Below are 26,655 nucleotides of genomic sequence, written 5' to 3'. Positions count from 1 at the left end.
CATAATAAGTTGTACAACAGTGCATGCAGCCTGTTGAAGTAGCTCTTGTTAGATTTGTACTTTTCAAACTTGTAGCTTTATCATGTATTCTTGTTTGTAGTGTTTTTGTCAATAACTTCTATTAGCAACTTATTAAGCTGTGTCTCCAAATACTCCTGTAGAGAGAACTTTTGTTTGTTTTTTTATATGTTGAGTTGCTGTGTGTCTGCTCTGTTTACACCAGGGAGAAGCTAATCACGCTAAAGCCGACTAGCATGGTGGTCGGAACAACGGCCATCCCCACAGAAATCTGGAGAGGATGCAGGGTTGACTGAAGAGATGGAGGAGGGGAGCTGGGTCCAGATTTATATTAAAGAAAAGTGATTTAAGCCCACCTCTCATCATGGGCAATGTAAAACCACTGGCTAATGGAATGGACAAGCAAACAACGATAGCCAGGGTTTACACAGAACATCTGGAATGTAGTTTGGTGTGATTTGCGGGGGGCATGGCTGCACCAGGTGGTGTCTGGCGGTGGCATCTGGAGTGTTCAGGCGGTGATTCCAACAGCAGCGTTTCCATCAACAATGCCACCATGAGCCTGAGCCTTCATCATGAGCCTGAGTTTTCATCATGAGCCTGAGTCTTCAGAGGTCTCTGTGCTGTGGAGGACATCCCGCCTTGTTCCTGTGTCTAAGACGCTATTTCCCTGTGGACTTTTCATGGACGTTTTTACGTTTACTTAAGTTTTGTATCTATTTTATTCTAACATGGTGCAGCTGTCACAAACACGTTTTCCCCCACTGGGATTAATAAAGTATTTTTGATTTGATTGAATTATACATGCAGCAAAAGAGCCTTGCATGCTTGAGAGAGGAACATTAAAATAAATATGTCACTAATACTGGTCCTTTATGATGACATCTCTGTGTAATAACAACAGCTGACCCTGTTAGAGAGCTACGACTCTATGTTGGTCTTTAACAACAGTAGCTGAGGCTTTGTTATCTCCTGCGAGTGACACGCAGCAGAAGCAGCATGGGGGCCGTTGACTGTTGACTTGGCAGATGCTGATACTGTTGAAACAACGCTTTGAGCTGAGGATCAGAGAGTGGCCGCCTGCCTCTGCCCGTTGGACGCTGCCAGAGCAAAATGCAATTATTGGTTGTGTGTTGGAGAAGGAGAGGGACAAGGACAGAGGGGTAATGATATGTGTGCCTGTAGAGTCATTTTTAAACATTCACTGCAACCCTGTAATTATATCTACAAATCCGGAGGAGCTGTTTGTGAAAACGCAAACGTCCAAATGATTCAGACCAGACAGTAAATGGACTTTATCCTGCCAGCTCCCAAGGGGAGTTTGGAACATGTGAATTCAACCTTCAGAGAATGCAACACAAGCGATTGGGTTTGTTAACACAGATTATCCAAATTTGATCAAAAACGCAATATTGTCAGCCAAGCCATGGCGCAACTGGCTTGGGCACCTTCACCGTAGGCAGGCGACCCGGGTTCGATTCCTGACACGTGGTCCTTTCCGGATCCCACCCCGACTCTCTCTCCCACTTTCCTGTCACTCTCCTATCAGATTAAAGGCAAAAAGCCCCCAAAAATAACTTTTACATACAGGTTTTTGTGCATGTAAACGGTCTGAATAAAAGATAAAATCCCTGTGTACCCTCCAGGCAGTTTCTCTCCCCCCAGGAAATAAAATTGTGTCCTTTTACAACAATATGCTCTTTGTAGTTGTTTTACTTACCCAATTTAAACATTTAACAGTATCTGCCTTTCTTTAGTTACTGTAGGGTAGCCTAATACAGTTCCTTTTGTTGCGTCCTGATTACAAAATGATGTTATCTGTTACTCCCAAAGTCTTACTGAGTTTCCAAATACATCCCCAGTGTTGATGATTTTTCTATCTGGCTGTTGTAGACCAAAAGAAAACAATCATCCAAGCTAAAAGGATAATTTGCACAAAAATGGCAACGAAAAGTTTAACTTGAGAGACTGTAAAGACAGCCTATCAGTTATGGCGACACAAAAATTGTCAGACAACAAACCCAAGAGACTTGGTTGTTTATTACCAAAATATGAACCTACTTCGTAACTTCCTGATTTTGATCCAAAACAGATTTGAAAAGAAAACAAGCTGACCGCCTCATCCTCTGCCTGATGCTACCATGTTTGTTTCTAACGTCACGTAATTATCCTTATCTTAAAGCAGCTGAACTTCAAAGTGCTTTATGTCCGCGACTATGTTAAGTTATGGTCCTTGATATTTTGATATCATTAGAGGCCCACCAGAGGCAAAAATACATGAGTCTGCATGTGAAATGTAATTTTATGACATGATGCCCATAAAGGGAAATTGCAGTGCTGTGTCATCATGCAATAAATATACTGCCTTAGAAAGCGGAGCCTTGTTCTGCAGTGTATACTGCCATGTTAGCTCTGGTCTGTGCTGCCGGTCTCATTTCAGCAGTGTTAAAGAACCTGAAGGCCGTGGCTGGATGAGTCAAATATACGTCTGCCCTGACCTCCACACAGGAAGTACCTGATCCTAGCAGGAAGCTGCACGCGCTGCTATGTTCCCCCTCATTTGCAGGCACAACCCGACCCGTATCAGCGTGGGGACAAGGGCTCATTGCTGGAATGTGTGGTGCAGACATCTGCTACCCATCACGCTGTAGCCGCTGGAGAAAGAAACAGATGCATCTTCTTTGACACAACTTCATGAAAACAAAAGGAGGGGGAACTCCATGGAGGAATATTAATAATTCCAATGCTTTGGGAGTGTGGAGGAGGGATATTTTCATCATGTCCCGTCATTTTTCTTGATAACAAGAAGCTAGCATCAGGTGTTGAGCATTATCCCATCCACACAAGAAGACACTGCCGTAGGACATTCCCTTACGAAGCTAAGGGCTGTTGGAGAAGCACACTGAATCCAATTGGTTATTGTTTGTTGCAGGTCAATGAATAAGGCATTGTGAGGTGGATTTGTGTGGCAGAGGCAGATGGATCCAAGCATGGCGAGAGCAGGGAGCCCATAATGTTATCATTGTAATCCCATAATGGATGCTTCAGGGCCTGAAAGCTGCGCTCCTCGTCCTGCCTTTGGATTCCACTTGACTCTTTTTCTGTGGACTGTGCAGAATTACCCTGTAATTGCTTTGGATTGTTTTGCCTAAATGAAAAACACATACAATTAGGATTGCATATAATCACGCCAGAGTGATCCAGTGGTGCAGACGTCTCAGGAAGGTTCTGCTGTCTCTAAGGTGGAGGACATGTACATCCTGTAGACTGGGTCACGATTTGCTTATTTAATGCAAACTTCTCCAAGTCATACCGGGCACATAAATATACTTAAAAATGGGCTTGAACTCCTGCTCTTTGGCTTCCTAGAGAAGCAGCCTTTTTCTGTTTTGCTTTTTTGAATGATAGAACAAATGTGTTGGTTTACAAATCAAATATTGTTTGTGCATTTAAGGAGGTTTTCCCCCCCAGACTAAAGAAACAAACAAGGAAGAATAAGTCCATCATGCAGTCATATGTATTGCCCAAACAGGGACAACACAAACATTTTAAAAGCAACACAGAAGGCCTACTGCAACATCTTTAAATATTTGTAACTTGTAAATTAAGCATTTTTCCTTTATTAATAAAGATATGTTCCACCATAAAATGGTGCATATAAACTCATTAAAATAAAAAGGGGCCCTTTTACACTTGTTGGGGTTTTCCCTTTCCTGTAGTGTGTTATTTAGGTTATTTACACCTCAATTGGACTCTTTGTATACTTCCCCAACATAGTGACATCAATATGTAACACTCGGCTTCTATCAGGTAGCGCAACACATTGTACGTCATAGGCTAAAGGGGCGAGACATCACTAAGCTGTTGACCAATCCCAACAGAGCCGTGCAGCTAACCAATCAGAGCAGACTGGGCTCTGGTTTCTGACGGAGGGTGAAAAGAGGTGCTGCAGCACAGGCAGTATGAGAAACATAAAGAGCTTTTTGAACATTAAAGCAGGGAGACATGTCACAGTAGAGAGACTACATACTGATATTATCCTGAACATGAGCATATTTAACGCACCTGTAAATGATGATGATTACAATGTTGGCACCCACCAATGTTGAATGAAACCTTCTCCCTTGGTTATGGGTTTCTTTTGAATACATACAATATAATGTCTCTTTAACAGTGTTGTGAAGTAGTAGTCATTATAGAGATAATGTACCTGTGAATATAGGCCTTTAATGAATTTGAGCCCCCTAAGGCATAAAGTGCATCGTCATTTAATGTCCCCCTCACTTTGCACATACACACAAACACATATGGACATACCCCAGTAACCAACCAATGATTTTTTTTCCTTCCAGAGCAATATCCCCGCATGCAGCAGATGTAAGGAGAAGAGGACGATGATTCTATCACACATGAGATACAATTCCCCTGTGGACCGCTGCACTGAGCACAGAGATAGAGCAACAGAAGGGGGAGACAGGAAGGGAGGCAGGGGGAGATTGCCTGTCTGTAACCAGTCTCTCAGAAAAAGAAGAAAGTAAAGACTCTTGGATTTCTTTTCGCTGTAGCAGCCAGTCAGCAAAGAGGCCATTTTGTTCTGCTTGATGCACTGTCTGCTGACAGACAGCACACTGCAACAATGTGTGTCTTAATATTTTCAGACTTTATTTCAAAAGGCCAATTCTGCAAATGCTGTGCATACAAATATTGCTTTTTCTACACTTGTGTCAGCCTCTTTAAGTGAGACATACAACTCTATTCTGAAAATGAAAAACACAAATATATTATAGTCATAAAATGCGATCTTCCCCCTTTGATGTTTCCAGCAGTTTCCTGTTGGTAAAAAAAACCCAAAATATTGTAAGATTTGTATTTGTTATTTTAGGAAGCACCTCCATTTAGTACTACTATCATTATAGGAAAGTACACACACAAGTAGCAAAACTTTCCACTTAATGAGTGACATAGGGAAGACCTATTTTTGGTAGCCAGACTGAAAGTTAGCATTACACTGATTCTCTAGACAAAAATCTAATTGTATATCACAGAAAAAACGCTCTGGAAAAAACAAAACATTCAAAATAATTTCACATAAGCTACTGTTCTGTGAGAAAATGTTCACGTAGTTATAACAATTTTATGATTTTGAAGAATGGATTCAATCACAAGATGTCAGAAGCTAACCTTAGATCGAAGACAAACTACACCAGAATTGTTTTACTACATGACACCACCAATCAACTCAAGGCTAAAGGTTAGCAGTCTAATTTAGCCACTTGTTAGCAATAGCCTTTGTTAAACCACTTAAAAAGTTTCGGAGTTCACAAATGGTATACTGAGGTGTTTCATGTCATCAAATAAAACATAAACTCTTTAGCTTATAATACCAAAGAGTTTATAGTGTCAAACCCCCAAAAATATTAAAAACCCGTTGACGAGATGAGGCTAACTACAAGAGCTAACCTGCTAACATGCTACGACTGATTCCTTCAAACCAGTTGCCACGAACAACTTCAGTATATCAAAAACCAGCTCAAGTGTTACATGCTTAATTGATAGTGCTTTGACAGAAATGTTTATGAGAATAGCAAGGCTCTTTTATTTCCCCAGCACAGCATTTCATCAGCTGATCTGAGGATTTGAACGAGCAACTTCTGTATCTCAAGCTCCTTCCTCAGACTAAGAGTTACTGCTGATGCAACACAGGTGGTACACGAGAGAGCAAAGACTGCACAAATACTGTATCATGAGACCATTTATGCCTTGGGCTTTCTCGACAGCAATTTGGCAATAAATCATTACCTTATATTAGGCTTGTCAAATAGTTTAGAGACACAGCAGGTGGAGAGATAACAGTGGAGAGGGAAAGCTATTATCAGAATAGATCTACTTAAACATGTTCTCATTGTTCCAACCACTTGAAATGCAATATTAGTTAAATTAAACCGTTTCTTGCTAATTAGAAGTCTCAGGACAGTCAGTAGTCATCCCTTTATCTTTTAAATACACTTTTTCTTCTATATTAATTTCTGTCAGAGCTCAATTCAAGGTGAATTAAACAATTGGCTCTGCAAAAATTAACTCTCAAAGACAAAATGATGAGATTTCTTAAATTAAGTCAGGATCAATTACTCCAACAAATAAGATAACAGCTATTCAACAACACTTTTGATTTTTCTTCCCATTTTTCATGGATTTGGCTGAAATAATTTTGACTTTCTGTTCATACAGAAGCACCATTTATCTCAAATGTTGGTCACAAATGTGTTGAAATATGTGATAGTAATATTTTCCAAAATATCCTTCTACCTGAAAAATGTAGTGTATCGAGATGCTTACAAAACAGCACAATGAGGTGTGCCTTGGTCTGGTTAAAAAAAAGGCCCAATGCACAAATGTGAGGTTTAAACAAGCACACAGGAAGTGTGCTGGAGGTTGAATTGTTGCAGTGACCGAAAGGTCGTACTTCAACATGTCAGCCCGTGAAGACAATGGCTTAAAAAAATATGTATCATTCCCAATGTAAGTCAAGGGGAAAAAAAGTGTTTCTGGGCCAGAAAGACTTTTTCCCCTTGCTTATATAAGGTGTGCCTATACAAGCGCACACCTTGCATAGGCCTTGAAGAGGGTATATTTGTTCTCGAATCAGGCCATTTTGGAATTATGCACCACTGAGCAAATTCCATAAGGAATGAAGGGGGCCCCACCCCTGCTGCTGTATACAGTTCTCCTTATACATCCATGGGTTTAACAGTGTGTGTCCCGTTCCAACTTAGTTCCTGCTATGCATGACGTGAACCTTTTTTTTCGTTTAAAATCCATTTCCTGTTTTGAACTTTTCCTCAATCGGTGTCATGTCTGTTTGTACTTCCTGTCTTTGTGTGTTTTCCCGTCTTTTTGATCAGCCATGCAACCACCTGACCTCCTGTAGATCAGCTTTGTATCCTCTTATTAGTTAAGATTCGATTTCTATCAGACCTGGTTTACTGTTCGTCTTGGTCTGATTCTTGTTTGTCCTGCAATGTGTACAATAGTGCTGTCTTTTTTGTCTTGCCTGGATTAAAGTTCAAATACAATTATATTTTTGTGTTCGGTTTTCCTATCTCATTCTTTTGGGTCAAACTTGAGTTTTGGTAATATGCTTCTGCTTTGGACTACATGCCTAGGGAAACATACATTTGCTAATGATTTTAGACGTGTGACATTAGTATTAGCCAAAAGGCTAACCCTAAAGCTGTGGCATGTCTCAATTCCCATACTTCCATTTAAGGGCATTAACACTGACAAGCAAAAGGCAGCAATTACCCAGATGTTGTATTTATAACGGACAAAAAGTTGTTTTATGACCTTACCACATCTGAGCTGGTGTTCACGAAGGTTGTGAAACTCCAGTCCGTGGAGGTGAGTGGGGAACACACACACCGTGTCGTTGCCGATCCTCAGCGAGTTGCCTCGAGCCCAGAGAAGCAGCCACTTCAGCTGACAGTCACAGAACAAAGTCTCTGTGCTGAAGTGCCTGATGGGAACCAAAGAACAGTTACCATCTGTGTTGCTGCTTAATGTGAGCGACTTTATTCAATAATGTAGTCTGTTTAATATGCTGTATCACAGGGGGAAAAGCAGGTGCAATTCATCAAAGTAAAAATGGTTTCATTTAATTGCCAGCAACAGGGCATAAGTGTGATGCATACTTTCGCTGATTCACCTACATTTGACAGCAGCGCTATGATAATTATCATAGAATAATTTGTTCCAAAAATGTGTTGTATTCGTACAATGTCCAATCAATTGTACCAACATTGTCTTTTTTCCAACTCTTTCAATCAGAAGTCATTTTATGTCATTATGGTTTCATTTATTTTTTCATTTCCAGATATGACCACATGGATCCTACATCACATTGTTTCTCACGTGAGTTAGCTTGCTTTAAGGTGGCTAGATTTGTAGTTGTGTAAAAAATATGTTTTTCTAAAATCTAAAATGTGCGCCTATGCGTTCTTGTGGTTATATCTTACATACTATAATTTAGCTAAAATACTTTTAAAACTTTGCTACAATAGTTTAACAATTCCCATGTGCTAATGATGTTTAAGAGCTTAGATATATATATAGATATATTTACACATCTGCCTTTCCTGCTATAGTCAACATATTTGCAATGCAAAAAGCCTGTATCTTCTTCACTTCCCAGTAAATAATAAGGGTTTATGTTTTTGTTAGCCACAACTCAGATGACTTAAAGTATATTGCACATGATAAGTACATGTGGTGTTCTTACAGCACTTTGAGAGCCACAAGGTGTGTGAAGATTCCCACAGTCAGTGTGGAGAAGATGTTCCCTGATAGATTCCTGTTGGTGGAAAATACAAAGCAATCCATTCAGTCATTCTTCACACGCTCTAAAGCCAAAGAACGGTATTTTGTTATACATTTTAAATCCTTCTTAATCCATATCAAACACTACGTTCGGTAAATACAGAAAAATTAAGCATGAAGCTGTGCAATGCATGATTTTAATTTCAGGATTACTCACAATTTTGAAACGCTGCCCAAGTCGAGAAACATTTCAGGCAAGACACAGCCGATCCTGTTGTTGGACAGATCCCTTTTGTGTTGGACAGAACAGATAAAAAGAGAAGAAAAATGTCAACTTTAAAAATGAATATTTATGATAATGTAGTTCCCATGGAGCAACTTAGAACGTGTGTCTGCATTCATGCATGCTTGCCCATTTGTAAAAAACAAAGAACATCTGGGAAAGCTGTTAATAAACCACGTTCATTCATTTACTCAACTTCCTGTCCTGACCTTCTGTAACCTTTTATGCCTTATACCCATTGTTGGCACACACACATCCGCTAAGATACACACACAAACACGTGCAGACGCAGTGGGCTTCCGTATGCGAGTGGCTATGCGCTGTCGCGTCCATGGCTCCGTGCCCTTGCACTCCGTAATTAAAGAGCTGCTTTGCTGGAGCAGCTGTGGGAAAATAAGCAGAGCACTCGAGTAATCACCAGTTGGGGAGCACTTAAATTAGCACTCTGCTGCTCCCCGAGCTTGGCGAACACGCGCCCCGAATCAGCACGGATAACTCACCGCCTGCATCCCTGCCAGCCAAGATCCCACTAACTATCATCCTGCAATCATGTCACTCACTCTGGAGCCTATATGTAGAAACCCAGGATGAGAGTAAATGGCCGGGTAAATGGCTTGAGTCGTAGAAACCAAAACAAAAGTGAAAAAACCCTTGTCCTTTTTTTGTACAGGCGAATGGTTTTTTTTGTGTGTGTTTGTTTACATGGCAACTTAGACATTCCCAGTTATGTAAGCTTGAAAGTCCAAGTTAATTTATCAGTAATCAACCAAAAAATGTAAGAGAACGTTGTTTACATTGACTTTATCTGGAGATATATACTCCTTTTTTATTTAACTTTAATCTATAATAAGTTGCTCCATACATAAACTTTGTTCAAAATACAAAACTTATTTCTTACAGGCAGTAGAAATTATCTTTCATCTTTATCATGTGCCTTTAATCAGAACAAAATGAAAGTTAAGGTTTTTAACTTTAATTCAAATGTTATTCATTGCATTTCATTCATAAGAAAAAAACCCACTTGCTCATTTCAATACACACTTTTCTGTTTTTACTGCCTTACCTGGTTTTAGTATTAACAATGGATGGGAGACTGTTGGACTGCTATTATAAAAATAACATTGTTAGTTTTTTTCAAATTGAACTTAAAATGTGGTTTAACAGAAGCTCAGTCCACACCCTATTGTGCCGTTAAAGCAACTATTTTAAGGATGAGCACAAATCACATGAAATCCTATGTTCCTTTAGCAAAGGTTTCAAAATCTCTCTCTACCACACTAACCAGCAGAAGATCATTGGTTTTAATTCTGGAAATCTCAGTGAAGAAACTGAAAGACAAAGTGTTCCCTGTCCTTAACACCTCCTTCTGATGTGCCCCCTAGTAAAACATAAGAACTCCCAATCCTATGGCCCCCAGTGTTCAAAGTGTCTATACTAGCAATTAGGACGACTTTGATTAGGAAAGGGTAATTTGCCTTTGTTTAGCCTTGACTGCAAAGAGAAAGCTCAGAAAAGACTTCAATTAACTTATCAGCACTTGTGCCTGTTATATGTTTCATTCCTTTCCTCACCATGTAAAGTAGGCTACTTTAGACACTGCTTTTCCCCTGGATAATTTTTCATCATACTCACAGTCTCCTCAGAGCATGCAGACCTCGAAAGGCCCCGGGCTCCACCGTACTTATCAAATTATTCTTCAGGTCCCTGGAGGAGAAAGACAGAGTGTAATAGCCACGATAACAATCAGTGATAACCATTTATCTGCATATACATATCTGTCTGTCTATTTATCTGACATTAAATGGTGGAAGGCATTCGTTTTGAGTACATTAGTATTTACTATACATATGAGAAGGGACAATGTACATTCATCAACATGAGCACTTTGGTCCATCATGTAAAAGCACAACATTTAGCCATTGGAGCTATTTTTTTATCTGGCAGGTTAATGGGAATAGAGTGGTGCAGTAATGACATATTGTGTAGGCCAATCCTGGATGTTAGCATCGCAAGGGCTCCCTCTGCAAAGAGGATTTTTGAATATTGCAGAAAAAAAGCTTTGTGGCCAGCACACATTTATGATACTTTTCAGCAGGAAAATCTCCAAATATTGACAAGCCTTTATGCATTTTGAAGCGGAATTAATATTGGTAGAAATACATAAATGCTTTAAACAAACTACATCACTGTCACATGGCTGGGCCTCACCAGAGCTAAGCTAAAGGTGGCTAATGTTGGTATGTTCACATTCAGTAGTTATATTTTGTCTTGTATTAGCAACCGTTGCTTTTATGACACGCAAATGCTTAGGGCATTCAAAACGGGATATTTACTGACATATTTTAGGTCATAGAACTAAAATCTAGTACGTTTGTGTTAACTAGCGACTTTATTTCAGGAGTGTAACTAGTGCTGCGTACCGGTACGCCGAACCGGTACTGGACTGGAAAAACTAGCACTTGCGTATATTTTCCTTTTTATTCTAAACCATCTAAAACCTTCCATAGATCGAGAAATTTGCGCTGAGTAAAGACGAAAAACATCGTGTCGGCTTCTGATATGGCGGCCAATACTGAATTCACCAAGTCTCACAAAATATCACAACTGCTCGCTAGATCTGTGTGACGTCAAGGGAAGGTAGCGATGTGATTGGCTTAGACATAGTGGACAGCGTGGGCTGCTGTGGTCGCCATATTGGATATTTGGTAGTGTAGCTAACTCCTTTGTTTAGTCTACGGCGTCACGGGTCATGTAAACACAATGCGTGCGGCTTTAAATCCAGTAAGGTGGATCATGTGACGAAACTGCCGCTAGATACTGCGACGTGTAACCTGTGCGGGAAAGTGATCAAGTGTGCTGGGGTAACATCGAACATAGCTAGGCACTTGAGGCGAAACCACAAAATAGAAAGTACTCCACATGCAGCCTCAGCCACATTGGCGGTGATGTTTGGCGAGCAAAATAACAACGATCGAGGTAAGCTGAACAATACTTTTTGGAAAATAGGCTTTAATTTTAAATAGGCTTGTAAAAAAATTGGCATTCTTAGCTTTATATGATAAGATATACTCGTAGTAGCATCGGGACTAGCTGTCTAGGGCGTTTATTCAGCGTCATCTTTTCTTGTGCGGGGAGCTTTGGGTTTGGTTACTTTAGTTTGGTAAATGAAATACATGTTTGAACTTTGTAGTAGACTAGTAGTTTACTGTAGTTGATGTCATAAGTCATTTGTAGACTAAGTGGCAAAAAGTGTTTGTAACTTTTTTTTAACATTTGTACTTTGTAGAGAAATGTAGACACAAGTTGGAAGGACAGTATGAGGGAACACAATAAACCGGACGAGTTTGAATTTCAGTTGATTATGAGTTTATTTTCAATTGATAATTAGCTTGCAATAAGTTCACTTTAGTTACTCACACAAGCCATGGGTTCAGGTCCGGACTTATAAGTCCGGACCTGAACCTGAACCTCTGAACTTGAGTCCGGACCTGAACCTGAATGTGAGTCCAGGTACGCAGCACTAAGTGTAACACAAACAGTTTTTAAAAAGTGTGTGTGTGACTTCAAGACAAGGGAACCAGAAGAGGTAAAATGCCAAGTCATTTTCTGGGTTTTAGGACTCAAAAGAAGACGTATAGTACAAGAGTTTAACAGCATAGAGCACACATGAGCACAAGCACTGGCATAAATGCAAGAGCACAATTAAAACACATTAGCACAATTAATGCACATTAACAGCACATGCTTGCTGACTGTGTAAACCTGGGCCTTCAAAGGAAACATGGTTATTACTAATTGGAATGTGGATGTTGAAATTGCTTATGTAATGGCCCAACACGGTAATATAATCCCTATCTAATCTCTAACTTTCAGTAGTTTTTTACCTACACATGTCCATTTCAACTGAAGTCAACCACACAACAATTACCAATACACAGATGATTTAAACTGTTTATTTGCTTTTTCACCTTACAATATTTAGATTACGTGCACACATTGTAACATTGTATGGTTTCACATGTCCTGTATTTGTTTGTTATACTAATAATTGGTTCTTTGTTTTTGAGTTACCTGGTTGTTGGGGGCGGTTACTTCCTGGCTTAACCAAAGCTGTGGCTGAGGGCTGAGGACAATTAAATCATGGAAGCAACCAATTGGGCTAAACCATTTGCTGCCATGTCAAGGGGGGGAGTTTTGGCTTTTGTCAGTTTGCTTTGTATCTTGTGTCTGAGTTATCCCCTAAAGTGTTTTGGTTTTTTAACGCGCGTTAAGGCGTGTGCCTTCTGTGACCCTCGGCCCACTCCCTAGTTTAATAAAATATCAGGAACGTTGTGGATCACAGCAGAAACACATTACAAATGGAGAAAGAAAAGTCACGTTTCAATGGAAAGTTGAGCTATAAAGACCTGCCGGGTGGTTTTCTCGAAAAGACCGAGGTAATATGTACGTGCTGCAAAGTGAATTAAGTTTCCTCCGAGTACGCCGAGTTTAAAATATCACTCGCTGACCAAGCATAGCGCTGATGCACAGAGATCCAACAGAGGACAACATAATAGCTAAATGGTGGCTACAGACTGTAGGTCAGTGAACACTGTGGAGGATGAGGCTCTGCTAGAGTCAGAACGACCATCTTAGGAGCCTTGGAGAGCCGCCACTGTAAAAAAGATTCATAACCTCGTCGCTTCGTCGGATTGTTGGAATAACAATGATGTTTACTGTCTTGAATAAATGTAATTACATTATTTATAATGAATAATAATTATAACATTATAACTTATAATAAATACACATTGTTTAAACATTGTTTATTTATTATAAACATAATATACGATTAATTATAAAGCAATCATATTTATCCACCTACAAAAACTTGAAAGATATCCTTTTCAAGGAACATTTAGAACAGATAAATAATGTGCGATTAAATATTTGAATCGACTGACAGCCCTACTTTATACATGTTGTTATAGATTTTAATTAATTAACATTATATTTTATTTTTATCATAATTTCTCCAAAATTGTCTGTAGGCTACACTCCAGCAGAGAAGGTGGTGGTAATAAGCCTAAAGAGAAAACATTGCCATCCGCCATTTAGAAGAAGAAGATGGAAAGTGGTCAGTTTGTTCAAGTAACACCTGCTGTTCAATTCATTGTAGTTAAGTTGTGTTTACCTTTTGTATAGGCATAGTTAGTATGATTCTCTTCTAAAATATTTTTTGTATATGCTTTGGTTAATAAAACCCAGTTTCCTTCCATCACATCCTGACTCCTTGCTGTTTCACTACATTTCAAACAAGAGCTCAGTTTAGCGAGCTAATGGTTTGTTAGCAGTAGGGAATGAAAGCAAGGTCTTGTGGACCATACTATTCCATGTGACAACTTAAGTAATGGGGCTATTTCTTAATACATTTATATTTAAATGTTGACCTTTCTTATACATTATTATTGTTGGGAAACAATGAAGCCATTCAATAGTGAATTAAATTGCACCTGCTAGCTGGAGAGTATTTCCTGCATGCCTACGAAAAAGACCACATCCAATTCAGAGGAAAAAACACACATGTTGCGGTTTCAGCCAGGCACTCCTCGTCCAGCCCCACAGCTGACCCCAAAACCTCTGACTTACTAAAAATGGATCTACAAAAGTCTGGTTTTCTGTGCAGGCCAAAGAAAACTTCCTGAAATTGTGTCCCTGGTTTCCTTAGAATCTGTACTGCTTGTCTAATGTGATGAGAATGAGTAGAAGCTAGGGCCTTGTTCCAAATGTGAGCAAAAACGAAGCTCCAATCAGCTAGTCCAAAACAGTACAGCCACACAGGCAACTCCAGGGCCAGCCAAAAGAAACACGACTAGACCAAAAGGACTATCAAAGCCACAGAAATGGTTCCAAAGTGAAAATAAAAGAAATCCAAAAACTCTCATTTGACACATGGGGCTGTTTGGTAGCAAAATGCTCCCACATCCCTCATTTAACAGAAACTAAATAACTCCCACTTCTAAATTCATTACACAGTGAAATATTTACTGGAGCCAAACAGTGATTTCTTTAACAAGGTTGCCGAGAACACTAATACTCAATGTAGTGTATCGAATCTGTGGTTGTGTTACAGTAACTGATCTGATGTAAAGCATTAGTTACACATACAGAAGACAAGACATCATTAGCGGCAGAAAAATTACTCCAATCTGGGGTTAATGATCTGTATCTGTTGTTAAATTGTTCAGCCCACGGTTAAAGCATACTTTGGTATAAACATTAGGTCTCTCCAAGAGCTTCCAACCGGGGTGTTCTCAGATAGACCACACAGGGGGCTTTAGCACCTGCCCCTTTGCCCTCCTATAGAGAATGGCCCTTTTTTAAATTAGTCTTTTTTTAAATCCAGAGTCTGACTAGCATGTGCAGTCTAACCCACCAACGATGGTGCGGGAACTTCATTCTGATTGGTTAAAGCATTGCTGTTTGATTTACCCTTTGTGACCTGGTTTTAAGTAATGGATCGATCATGTAATAACTGTCTTGTAGCAGTGTGTTAACCAACCTTAAGTCATTGGTTTGTTTTATAGACGTACATGTTTATATCTTTTTAACAGTGTGACAGCAGTAGTCATTCTACACATATATGTATTACATTTGTAACAACAATCTCTAGCTTTCCCTAAAATGAATTTAGGCCCATGCCCCTTCAACATCCTCTGCATGTGCCTGGTTCAGTCCAGTGCTCTTTAAGCCAAAAAAGAAAGTGCAGATGCATCACTGACACCCATTTTGTGTATTCAGTTTTCAATGACATTTACTAAATGTCATTTAGTATACGTGGTACACAAAACATTTTCTTAATTGCATTTAGGAAAGATCTTATTATACGATATTCAATTAGCTACTACAGAACTTAAGGACTTCCTAAGTATAGAAGCAATGACAATTAAGATGGGCAACATCCAACCCCAATAAGGATTGAAAGGCAACTAAAACCATGCAATGATGCTTTCCTGGATCATGAATTTATGGATGTCTAACAACAGTCAAGACGATTAATTCTGAATTCAATTGACCACCATGTCTGACTCTAGAGAGGCCTTCAAGGAGACACTAGATCTGCCAGGGTTCTTAAATTAAATGTCCATCATATATTTTCAATAATACCAAGCTAGCTAACTAGTCACAAGTCGGAGTCGTTGATATCATGGCTTGTTCCTCTTGAGTAGCCTACAGATTTTTTTTAACGATGCATAACGCTGTGTAGGTTTTAAGAGTTATAGGTTAGAAAATGTTAACAAAGGAAAAGATGGGAATTCTAAGATAGAATGCCACAAGTTTAGAAAAAGATCTTGGATTTGTCCATTTTTGAAACTTAAGTCAGATAAAGAGGCCCAAAATGTAGAATTACTAATGAGACTTCCTGTAGACATCCTCCAGGAGTTCACACACAAGCTGTAGCTGGACTTTAGGGAGAGCACTAAGATGCCTTCCTGACAGACTAACCTCCTGGTCCAGTCAGTTCGGCCTCGGTGTGGCTGGCTCTCATCTCCACTCCCCAGAAAGTGCCTTTGATCATGTACAATATGCTACAAGACAGCGGGCAAAAGGCAGAGGTCAAAAGGTCATCCGCTCTGCCAGCAGCAGCTCTTTTTGTCCTGAACTGTCTTTCATTTCACTGATCTGCCCTGACTGAATTTGCTGAGTGTTCAGAGCCTCCCACCTTATTGACATAATGCCTTATATTATTATGTGTCAAATATCTCAGTGATGCTACATACAGGTAATGGACTGCTGTAAAGTCAAATCCTAAAACTTGCATAAAGAAATCAACTGGGACACATTTTAAAACACAAATTGTTTAAAAATGACCCCATCTTTAACCCTTCAACATTCAATATACTCAAACCTAAGATCTAAAATTGCAGTTTTTTCTTGCAATGTTACTTCTATGAATAAGGAGTCTTGGGATTGTTCTGCTCTCATACAGTATATTGCTCTCATCATTTTCACTGAGAGATAATCATGCATCCTGGCTTTGTACATGAGGTAATTTTTAAAGCCACATAAAACAAACGTTAAAGTTTGTAGGCAACACAACAACCTTTTATAGCCACCAGACCTGAGCATTGGAAATGATGGTAGTGTAATATAAATGGCGAGGTCCCAGCCAGGCTAGGTTTGCCACATAATACAACAGAATGGGCGCCAACAAATTTCAACAATGTGAGGAAACATTTAAGAAGTCTGCAACCTTTTCTGGGATTAACGGTCAGTAATATAGGCTTCCAGTGTGGTTGTCTATCACTCAAAAGGTTGGTGCTTCAATTCCCAGCCCCTGCAGTCAGTCGACGTGTTGATGCATCATTGGACAAGATACTTAACCCCAACATGAGTTTCATTGAGAGTGAGCCAACATTCATAATACCACAAACCTGGCTTGCAGTCGATTTGTCAATATTGCTCAGCAAGGTTCCTAACTGAGTGAGTATCAGCCATAGGAGCTGTTTGGATTCTCTAAATGAACAGAAAGGAGTGTTGGGTTTCTTAAACGTTTTTAAACCTTTCTAAACATGTTTAAATGGGGATATACAGAGATAGATGTGTAGGCTTGACAATCATACTAAGTGGGATTCATGTTGAATAATATATGTTGACTGCAGGGTGAGGGTGAGTGTGAGCAACCATAATGTTTCAAATCTAACCTTGGTAATGAAACATACAGCATACTTTTCACTTGTATTCACGTTCATATAGACTGCATAAAACAACACTGTAAGAACGCACATGGCAAAGTATGTAGATGTGATTACTGTAGTCCACTGTACGGAACGACATCATAAATACAGTATCCAGTGAAAGTGCAGTCAGATTCTCTGAGCATGCAATCTCTTTTCCTAAATCCAGATGAAATCTCCTATCATCTTCCCTTAACCCCATGAAGTTTCTCACAGAAGTTAAGTGGTAATTAGGAAGATATTTACCAGATTTTTTGGACCGCAACCCGAATTCAAAGCACCTAAATTGTATTCAGCAATCTTAACATGTATTTTTTAGACCTGTGCTTTTTCTACTGTTCTTCCCTGAACAAAACCTGTCTGATTGTCTTGTTATACTTCAACATGCTGCTGTTAAGTCCTCACATTGTGTGTACACACTTCAAATACTATAAGGGAGGAGAGGAGATTCTGCCACCTGAGGCGCTAAATATAACACAGATCTAGCGAGCAGTGATTTGCTGTGACAACACATTAACACAGCAAAGCGGAGCACGAAAAAGAGTGAATGTCTTAAATACAGTATATTAAATATAGAACAGGGGAAATAAAGAGTAAGTGCTGCCATCAGTAAAAGTTTTTTTCTCGTATAAAGACTTGTTTCTCTCTTTATTCGAGGTAAATAAAACCCCCTGCTGCCGTTTGAATATATGGATACTACACAAACAAACGGGTGATAGCTACCAATGGAGATACTTGCCCCACATTCCCACTGTAGAAACAGCTGGGGAAGCTCAAATGAGATGAGTGTTTAAACAATAACCGTTTCCTACTCCCCGCGGCCCTGCATGTTTGAAGAGCAGGAGCAAAACGTTTATGGTTAATGTTGGAAAATCTTCCGAAGAGGGTCCCAATTAATTTAAACAGCACTGTATATGTGCTCCATTTCTCCCATGCCATGTGACCCAGAGGATATCAGCATGCTCAATATGTGACTCTAATGGGCGGATTCCTCCCTGAATCGTGATATGGAGCGTACACACACACTTACTATCTGTGAGAAAAAAGACTGGACCACAAAACCCTTGTTGATAGCAAACAGTATTTAATCATGCAGAGTCTCATTATCCTGATTCTCAATGTTGATGTAATTATCAAACTCAGATTCTCAAAAGGTCAAATTCTACATGAGATACATAAGCAAATAAAAGTGTAGCTGGCTGCAGCCACTGTGGCACTCATCTAAATGGAAAGTGACACTGGGCGATGTACTCCGCTGTACGTGCACTTAATGAAATGAGACGATGACATAGATTCATTAGTATAACTTGTATCATATTCCTTAATGGCATGTCCGTGTCTACAGCAGGCTGTGTGTACATGTAAAGGCACCTTGCTTCCAGTAAAGAAGAAGAATGTCACATGCAGAGGGGTATAAATCACGTCAGAGCATCAAACGCATTCAGTTTGTATCATATTTTGGACTAGAAAGTGGACAGTTGGGTTAATACCCTTGGTCATTTATACATTTGACTGAATTCTTCAATTGTTTTGACGATTTATTGATGGTCAATCCCCGTTGGGGCTGTCTGGTTGCTTGCTCAAGGATACCACGGAAGGGCCAAGGAGGTGAACTGGGACCCCTCCAAGTACCAGTCCACACTCCATATTTTAGGTCTGTTCGGGGACTTGAACCGCGACCCTGCAATTCCCAATCCAAGCCCCTACTGACTGAGCCACTGCCGGACCTTGACCTTGAGTATTCAGAATCCTTTTCCGGAGAGTGAATCATACATCAAACTGATGTTGGTTCACTTTTCCTGGTACACTACTTTCGAGAGAACTATCGCAGTCCTTACTAAGATTTTGGCACAAACATACATGATTATGTGATGATGAATAGTCCCAACTTTGGCTGACTCCTACACCCTCCCCTGATTCACTGGTTTGAAAGTCTGTATCGGTCCGGATAAACCATCTATCGTAGCTGACATGTGCAATGCTGTTTGTTTGTATCATTAAACAGAGTGTGCAAATTGTTCCGTGCAAAAATGAACTTGTAACCTGCGCTAAATAAGATTAGTATACATTTAATATTGTCTTACAGAAGTTACATTGTATTTTTAACTAAGCATCATAAATACCATGTATCAAAGCCATCTTTTGCTGTTGATATTTTTTCTAAAGCGTTTTAGAGTTGTATTATTATTATTTCATTTTATTATTTTTCACTTTTACGGTTTTTTTTTCTGCAGTTTGAGAGATGCTAATTCAAAAACATGGTTGCCAGAAGTTACAACACTTCCTGTTTCTGCTGAAGAAATGGGAGTTCTTCCAGAAGATTGCTGCTGTTTTTACAACCTCCACCTTAAAGAAGGAGCCTCATTCAGCTGTGACTGGGAGTGTGTAGTTGGGAAATGGGCCACCCTGCACAATGACACAAACTCTGATGCTAATGTGGAATCTGTTTATTAAAACCATTTATCCACATGTTTAATATTAATGGGTCAGTTTGCAGATGCCTGGCCACACGCTCTGAATTACAGCAAACACCCACTGAGTCAGAAAACCATTTCAAATTAATATGTGTTGAAAGCTCACTGAAGGGGGGGGGGGGGGTGGACACTCAGACAGTTGAGTCCAATTACACAGGCTGTGTGTGTAGGCATTGTGACAGACTTGTAACTGCTGCTGCCAGAGCATCAGTGGAGTCCCTCAGTGTGTGTTTGCATTATGGAAATGTTACATACAGTAAGCCATAAAGGCCTGAGGCAAAGATTAATTATATAACCTTCCTGGCAAGACACAGAGTGCAATCAAATAGCGTGTTTAAAACACTCAGCACAAATCAATGTAAGGCATATAGTGACAGAATATAATCACACAAGTTCTTAGAGATGAGTCGGACAGCAATGTATTCCCTGTGGGTGGATGAGCCGTGATTTTAAAGATTAAAGAAAGAGAGAGAAAGCTTCCTTAAGGACGCCTCAAAGCAAAACACATGAAACCAACAGAAGCATTTTACCGCAGATGGAGAAAAAAAGCTGCAGAAACCCTGACCTGTGAAAGAGACACTGTGTCGGTTAACAGCTCAGCAACTGCGTCCTATTTTGGAACTTCTGTTCTCATCAGTGCGGGATATTTCTATTAGAACAAAGCAAAAGTTCAAGGAGAGTGTGAAGCCAATTCTTTCACAAGATACTTTTGATGCTCACTTGCTATTTTTTGAATAACAAAACAAGAGACAGTCCCAAGATGGAAATGAAAAAAGTGTAAATCTTTAATTATCAGGTTTTCAGAATCCATCTGCCACTGTTGTTATTTAAGCTCACAATCTGTTCAGAAAAAAGAGGAGGGACAAGGAATATGTCCTTTTTGTCTCTCCAAACATGGTCAGTAAACCGGACACGCCCATGGTGACCACATGTTTCGCCTCAATTGTGAGCAACGGTCTCCTGTAGAATAACAATAAAAGCATTCCTATTTCAAGACTATGCTTTGATCCATCTGACTTCATGGCCTCTTATATAAACAGACAGGCTGTCATGCAGTGAAGGGATGTCTCAATAGTTCACAAATAAAGATGACTTTGCACACACTGAAGCAGAACAACATTATGTGTTACTATTATCATTATTATAGTCTAGGGCGACTGTGGCTGCGAGGGAGTGTGGTCGTCTTTCAACAAAAGGCTGTGGGTTCGATTTCATCCTTTGCAGTCAACATATTGAAGAGATATTGGGCAAGATACTGAACCCTGAGTTGCTCCTGATGGCCAACGGATTGTAAGAGTGTATGAATGTTAGCTTCCCTAGAGCAAGGTTTATGCTCTGCATGAATGAGGTGTGAATGGACGAATGACTCGTAGTATGTGAAGTGTTTTGAGGGGTCAAGAAGACCTGATTAAGAGCTATATAAGTACAGTCCATTTACATATACCATTGTTTCGTTGTGAAATTAGCTTCAAAATTAGCCAGAAATCTGTTGTTGGGGTTCTAAACTGATGATCATGCTACAGCAACCCAATACATTTCCTATGAACGCGCAGCAGCTTCAAAAATGATGCAAAACAGAAATGTGCCAAAACACATGCAAACGAGGAAGCATCTTCACTAACATGACAACATATGCACAACATTAAGAAAAAAATGTGCCAACTTTGAGAAAATGCTGTTCCGATATTAAAATACATAAATGATGTTTTTATCTTTCCACCAACAGTGACAGTGATTGTTGGCCAACTTGAACATCAACAAGTGCTCCGGTCCCAGCTGTGAGCATCACCAATTAGTGTCCCCTGGTTTTCGTTGCAGCATTTTATTTGTGTGCTTTGGCATATTTGTGTTTCTATAGTTGCATCGTTTCTGATGCTGCTGATGTTTCTCCTAATGAAACATTTTTTAGGGCTGTTAAAGCGCTTTGCACTTGTCGGACACCGTAGTACAGGATGTAAAATGGAACAGTCTATAACTTGAGTATGAGAACAAAATAAGAAAAAGATCCCAGTTTACATCAAACACATTTTGTTCTTAATCTGAATGCTCTAAGAACAAATGATTTTTTACACGGACATCATGGAACGATGTGTTATACACAAAGTGAATGTGTATTCAAGATTGCATATCGAGTGATATTCTGCTTTAATCACATATTATTGGTTCCTGGATCAATATTAATATTCTTTCTGCTGTCCCTGTTAATCACCTCTAACCTTTGACCCGCTAACTATAACCTCAGGATCAATTTGATTTATGATCACGTGATCATTGAGATTTTTTTCCTACCTTGCACTTAGCTTTCAGAGTCTGTCACACATTCGTATGCTCAACAAGCTAGAGGACGCATCCTTCAGCGGTTAACCCCACTCTCATCAATCACCCCCCAAGGAGACGCATTTGCAAGGAAGTGTGAACAAACATCGCCTGAATAAATAGAACAGCAGTTGCACAAATGGACGCCGCTGCACACCTCTAAAGTTTTCTCTTCAGAATGAGTGATTGCAGACGCCATTCTGAATTCTGATGCTGTCTCTGCCCAGAGTCAAGGGCCATTCAGTCCTATGGGCACATACATAATGTTTGGTCAAATAGAAAAAAAATACACCTGCTGCCCTCAATATGTTGACAGTGGTGGAAAGTAACAAAGTACTGTACTTACTGTATGTACACACTGAAGTACCTGTACTTTACTTGAGTATTTCTATTTAATGCTACTTAAAACATTTACTCCAATACAATTAAAAGGGATCTAATACCATTTCTTTTCTACATTTTTTAAAAAGCATTAGTTACATTTCAAATGAAGAGTTTGCATTTATGTGATGAACTTTCAACATAAAGTATCCCTAAAAAAAGTTCCAGAACAGTAAGATTCTACACTATATTACCAATGGTTCTTAACATTGATAATGTGTGTATCAAAACGTTGTCTGTCTATAACAGTAAAATGCGGCTTGATGCAACACTCTAATAATGTCATATACACTATATTGTACTATATCACATATAGAGGCCATTTTCTGCTGAATTTAAATGATACTTTAACAACGTTTTGCTGATAATACCTCTGTACTTTTACTTAAATATGTAGGATTTTTACTTTTAATTGACTATATTGACATTAATGTAGTACTCCTTTAACTTAAGTGAAGGATTTGAGTACTTCTAGAAGACTACTAGAAGATCATTATTCATTCACTTCAGATATGATTCTGAAATGGGCCTTCTGTACTTTTACATTTAGAATGTAGGACTTTTACAATTTGTTATTGCTACTTTTACATTCATAAGAAATATGAGTATATCTTCAACCACTGAAGACAATGTCCTGAGCAAATAACCAATACTGTAAGGACAAAACAATATGCTTGTAACTTATGGAAGTCTGGCTATTTCAAGTTTGACATCTAAAAACATTGTATCCTTATATCAATATATCATTCTGAGCTTTGTTGTTTCAAGTTATTATTGTGTTGTTTATCACTAAAATCAATCTCCTTCTTTATTTTATTCTATGTGTGAAAAGTGTGCAATTCCAGGAAGTAACAGACTGCAGCTCCAGTTCATAACAACATCATCCTAGCACAGTGTCAAATGTGATGCAGTGTAATCAGTATGAAAATATGCCAGCCTCATCCGTTTCTCACAGTCTTCACACTGCGGTGGGAACTCATGATGAAGCGGTAAACACCAAATCAGTGTCCTGACCGGAGAACACAGATGGGCTTTGTTCCTGCTTTGCTCCCATGGAGCCCAGTCTGGCTGATGGTACTGGGCTTGTGGCCATATAGGGGGATCCCGGCTATCATGCAACATACAGGCACCATCCATTAAGAGGACACTTAGGAAACAAACATTATTACAAATGTTGCCACTAGGGGATTTAAAAAGTAGACGATGTGCTCGAGTACAATGCCGGGGATGATAGGTAGCATGGAGTTATGATACGTTCTGATACACAAATTGGTTTATTAGAAGCAGCATATAGTTTGAGTTTGGCGTCTAGGTTTGGGCCTCATCACATCATGAGTGATGATGAAATAACTAGAATAGTTTGACATTGTGTTTCACACAAAACTACTTTGTTATATAATAGACAAAAGATCATGGTTTGCCTGGAAATGAGTGTGTTTTTCTAGGTAATTGTAGCTACTTAAGGGTGTTTTCATAAGCGACCTAAATTAACCTCATTGGGTTAACTTGCTTTTTGATTTCACACAACAGCGTTCTCTTAGTTGAACGTTTTTCTTTGTTCATGACACATTTAAAGTGTGTTAAGAACATTACGCTAGTTACTTTAATAGGTCAAATAAGTTAACAACACCTTTCAAAGGCTTATGAGTTTAAGTCTTGTTTTTGTTTGTCCCATCATTTGACCCAGTCCTCATCACCTGACTCTCCTTTACTTCTGTCATAAGTGGGAATGGGTTAAAAAATCCTCTCTCTCAGTTGTTTTTGGGTGGATATTGAAGAATGTCCCGAAGCCAGGACAAATTACACCAAAATGATCCGTATGGCTAGGTACCACAAGTAACGATTAAGAAAATATGTTGTGGAATTTAGGAAAACTTTAATGAACATACCCTTATTTTATTGTCATGCAAAAGAAAAAACTGGGATGCCTTTGTTTTCAGACGGCCCACAGCTGCAGCATGAGTGGTGCAAACAGACACACACACACACACACACACACACACACGGGTAATTAAGCTTGTCAATCAGTTGACAATTTACCACAACCCTCAGATCCGGTCATTCAGCCAGCCAGGCTGGTTTGCAGGCGGTCAGACAGCCGGGCAATACGACAGAACAGCTGGCCGCCACTTTCAACTCACTGAGGCTACCTGCCTTGGCATCAACTGCTAGCCACACACACCACACACACACACACACACACACACACACACACACACACACACACACACACACACACACACACACACACACACACACACACACACACACACACACACACACACACACACACACACACACACACACACACACCAAATGCTGCATGTGGCTGGACGGATGGACAGGCTGTACCCAGACAGCGAGGTGAAGGAAGGGATCGGCACGCAACATGCTGCTGAAAGAGGTCAGCCTTGACAAACCTTTGACTGAGTGTCCTCAAAAGCCTCACAATCATCCCTCCAACACTGAGGTGGGGGGTGACAATGGTAGAGCGGTTTAATGGCACTAATAAGGCCCGGGGAGACAGGTGGTATCACCCTGGTCGACCGGCGACACAGTTACCCAAAAACGACTGAAGAATGAGGCCACTGACAGTCAGGGCTGGGAGGTTTACTTTAGTGTAATCCGTTACAATTACTAATTACCTGCTCAGAAATGTAATCACTTACCTAATCTAAGCATCACAATATTAAAAAAAGTAATGTAACCTGATTAATTTCTGCTATCTAATGCAATGCAAATGAATACAATAGAGTGTTATGTAAGACAACAGAATATTGTTACCTTTGAAAATAAGAAACCAAGATAGTTATTACCAAAAATGTCTCCACATAAATGACAGAACACTATACACTGTAAAATCTGAAACTTTGACTTTAATTAAATGTATTATGTCAACAGATTACACATAACTGTATAAGTTATGTAATATTAAGTTTAAATGAAAAATATTAGGTTCAACTTTATAAAGTTGCTTCCAACTAACCTTAGAGTCAATGTTTCAGTATTTTCAGTGTAGTTTACAAGTCCTGTTTTAGTTTTCCACAAGAATAAAAGCAAATAGTAATTTGGTAATAAATCAGGTGTCCACCCCCTGTGCTAAAAGAAATATATATATATATTCTATAACAAACTAGATCAAATGTTAATGCCCTTGCAGTGGCAGAAAGTTTTGATTTTATATTTGATTTGATTACATGAATTAATTCATGTTTAAGTTGAGATTTACAAGAAGTATTGTAACTGCTACTGTGTAAAGGGAATGCTGCTGTTTAAAAGCATCTTATTTGTTTAAAGTTTTTGCAGAAGTGCACAATACACTACTTTTGAATTCATTATTGAACTTTGCGCATAACAATGGGAATATTCGCAGAGAATCTGGCGATTACTCACGATAACAATGTTTAATCGGTGGCCAGAATTAATACATATTTTGAAATAAAGAACGAAAATAGCCTCAAAGAATCCTGATTATGAAATCCCATTACATGTAATCCGTTACTCCCCAATCCTGCTAATAAGGCCCGGGGAGACAGGTGACATCACACTGCAGGTCGATAGGTGACACAGTAACCCAGAAAAGGACTGGGAGAATGACACCACTGACATTACAATCTGAATCCAACCGTCAAAGAGTCAGGGAGATGGAGATCCACTGACGGTAATGATATGCAAAACAGCCGCTGATGTAGAGGCGGTGCATGCATAGATCTGAGGGTGGATTGACGGAGAGGTGGGGAGTTATTAAGCCGCCCTCGCTGTGATTTCAGCCCGTCTGTGATTTCCTCCTCATCAGCCGATGTCAGTGTCACCATACGATAGGAGAGCAGTAATCACCGCGCAGGACGGAGGTGAAGGCAATCAATAGTTGACTTCAGGGGGAAGCGGGGAAAAGACAACCATCATAGAGCTCATTCTGAGGCTGCATTGAAAAAACTGAAACATTGACTTTAATTAAATGTATTATGTCTACAAATATCACATATCTGTATTGAGCTGTAAGCAATAATATTAAGTTGAACCTAATACGCTTTCTTAGAATTTAATAGTATTGAACTAACCGTATACAGCTATGTGAGCTCTGTGACATATTTTATACATTTAATTAAAGTCAACATTTCAGTTTTCCAGTGTGCAAGCATACAGCAACTCA

At 39.4% G+C, this 26,655-nt stretch overlaps 1 protein-coding gene across 1 annotated transcript in view; it reads right to left on the bottom strand.

The window, feature by feature from the left end:
- Positions 1–26,655, bottom strand: part of LOC134858530 (adhesion G protein-coupled receptor A3) — a 231,850-nt gene that overhangs the window by 182,816 nt on the left and 22,379 nt on the right. Inside the window, exons 3-6 of the mRNA XM_063874486.1 lie at positions 10,247–10,318; positions 8,549–8,620; positions 8,294–8,365; positions 7,368–7,531 (exon numbers count right to left, since the gene is read on the bottom strand). Of these exons, the coding sequence (XP_063730556.1) occupies positions 7,368–7,531; positions 8,294–8,365; positions 8,549–8,620; positions 10,247–10,318 (380 nt within the window). The remainder of the gene's footprint in view (positions 1–7,367; positions 7,532–8,293; positions 8,366–8,548; positions 8,621–10,246; positions 10,319–26,655) is intronic.

The sequence above is a fragment of the Eleginops maclovinus genome, chromosome 22 (assembly GCF_036324505.1).
Source record: "Eleginops maclovinus isolate JMC-PN-2008 ecotype Puerto Natales chromosome 22, JC_Emac_rtc_rv5, whole genome shotgun sequence".
NCBI classification, from domain to species: domain Eukaryota; kingdom Metazoa; phylum Chordata; class Actinopteri; order Perciformes; family Eleginopidae; genus Eleginops; species Eleginops maclovinus.
This window is presented reverse-complemented; position numbering and strand designations above follow the sequence as displayed.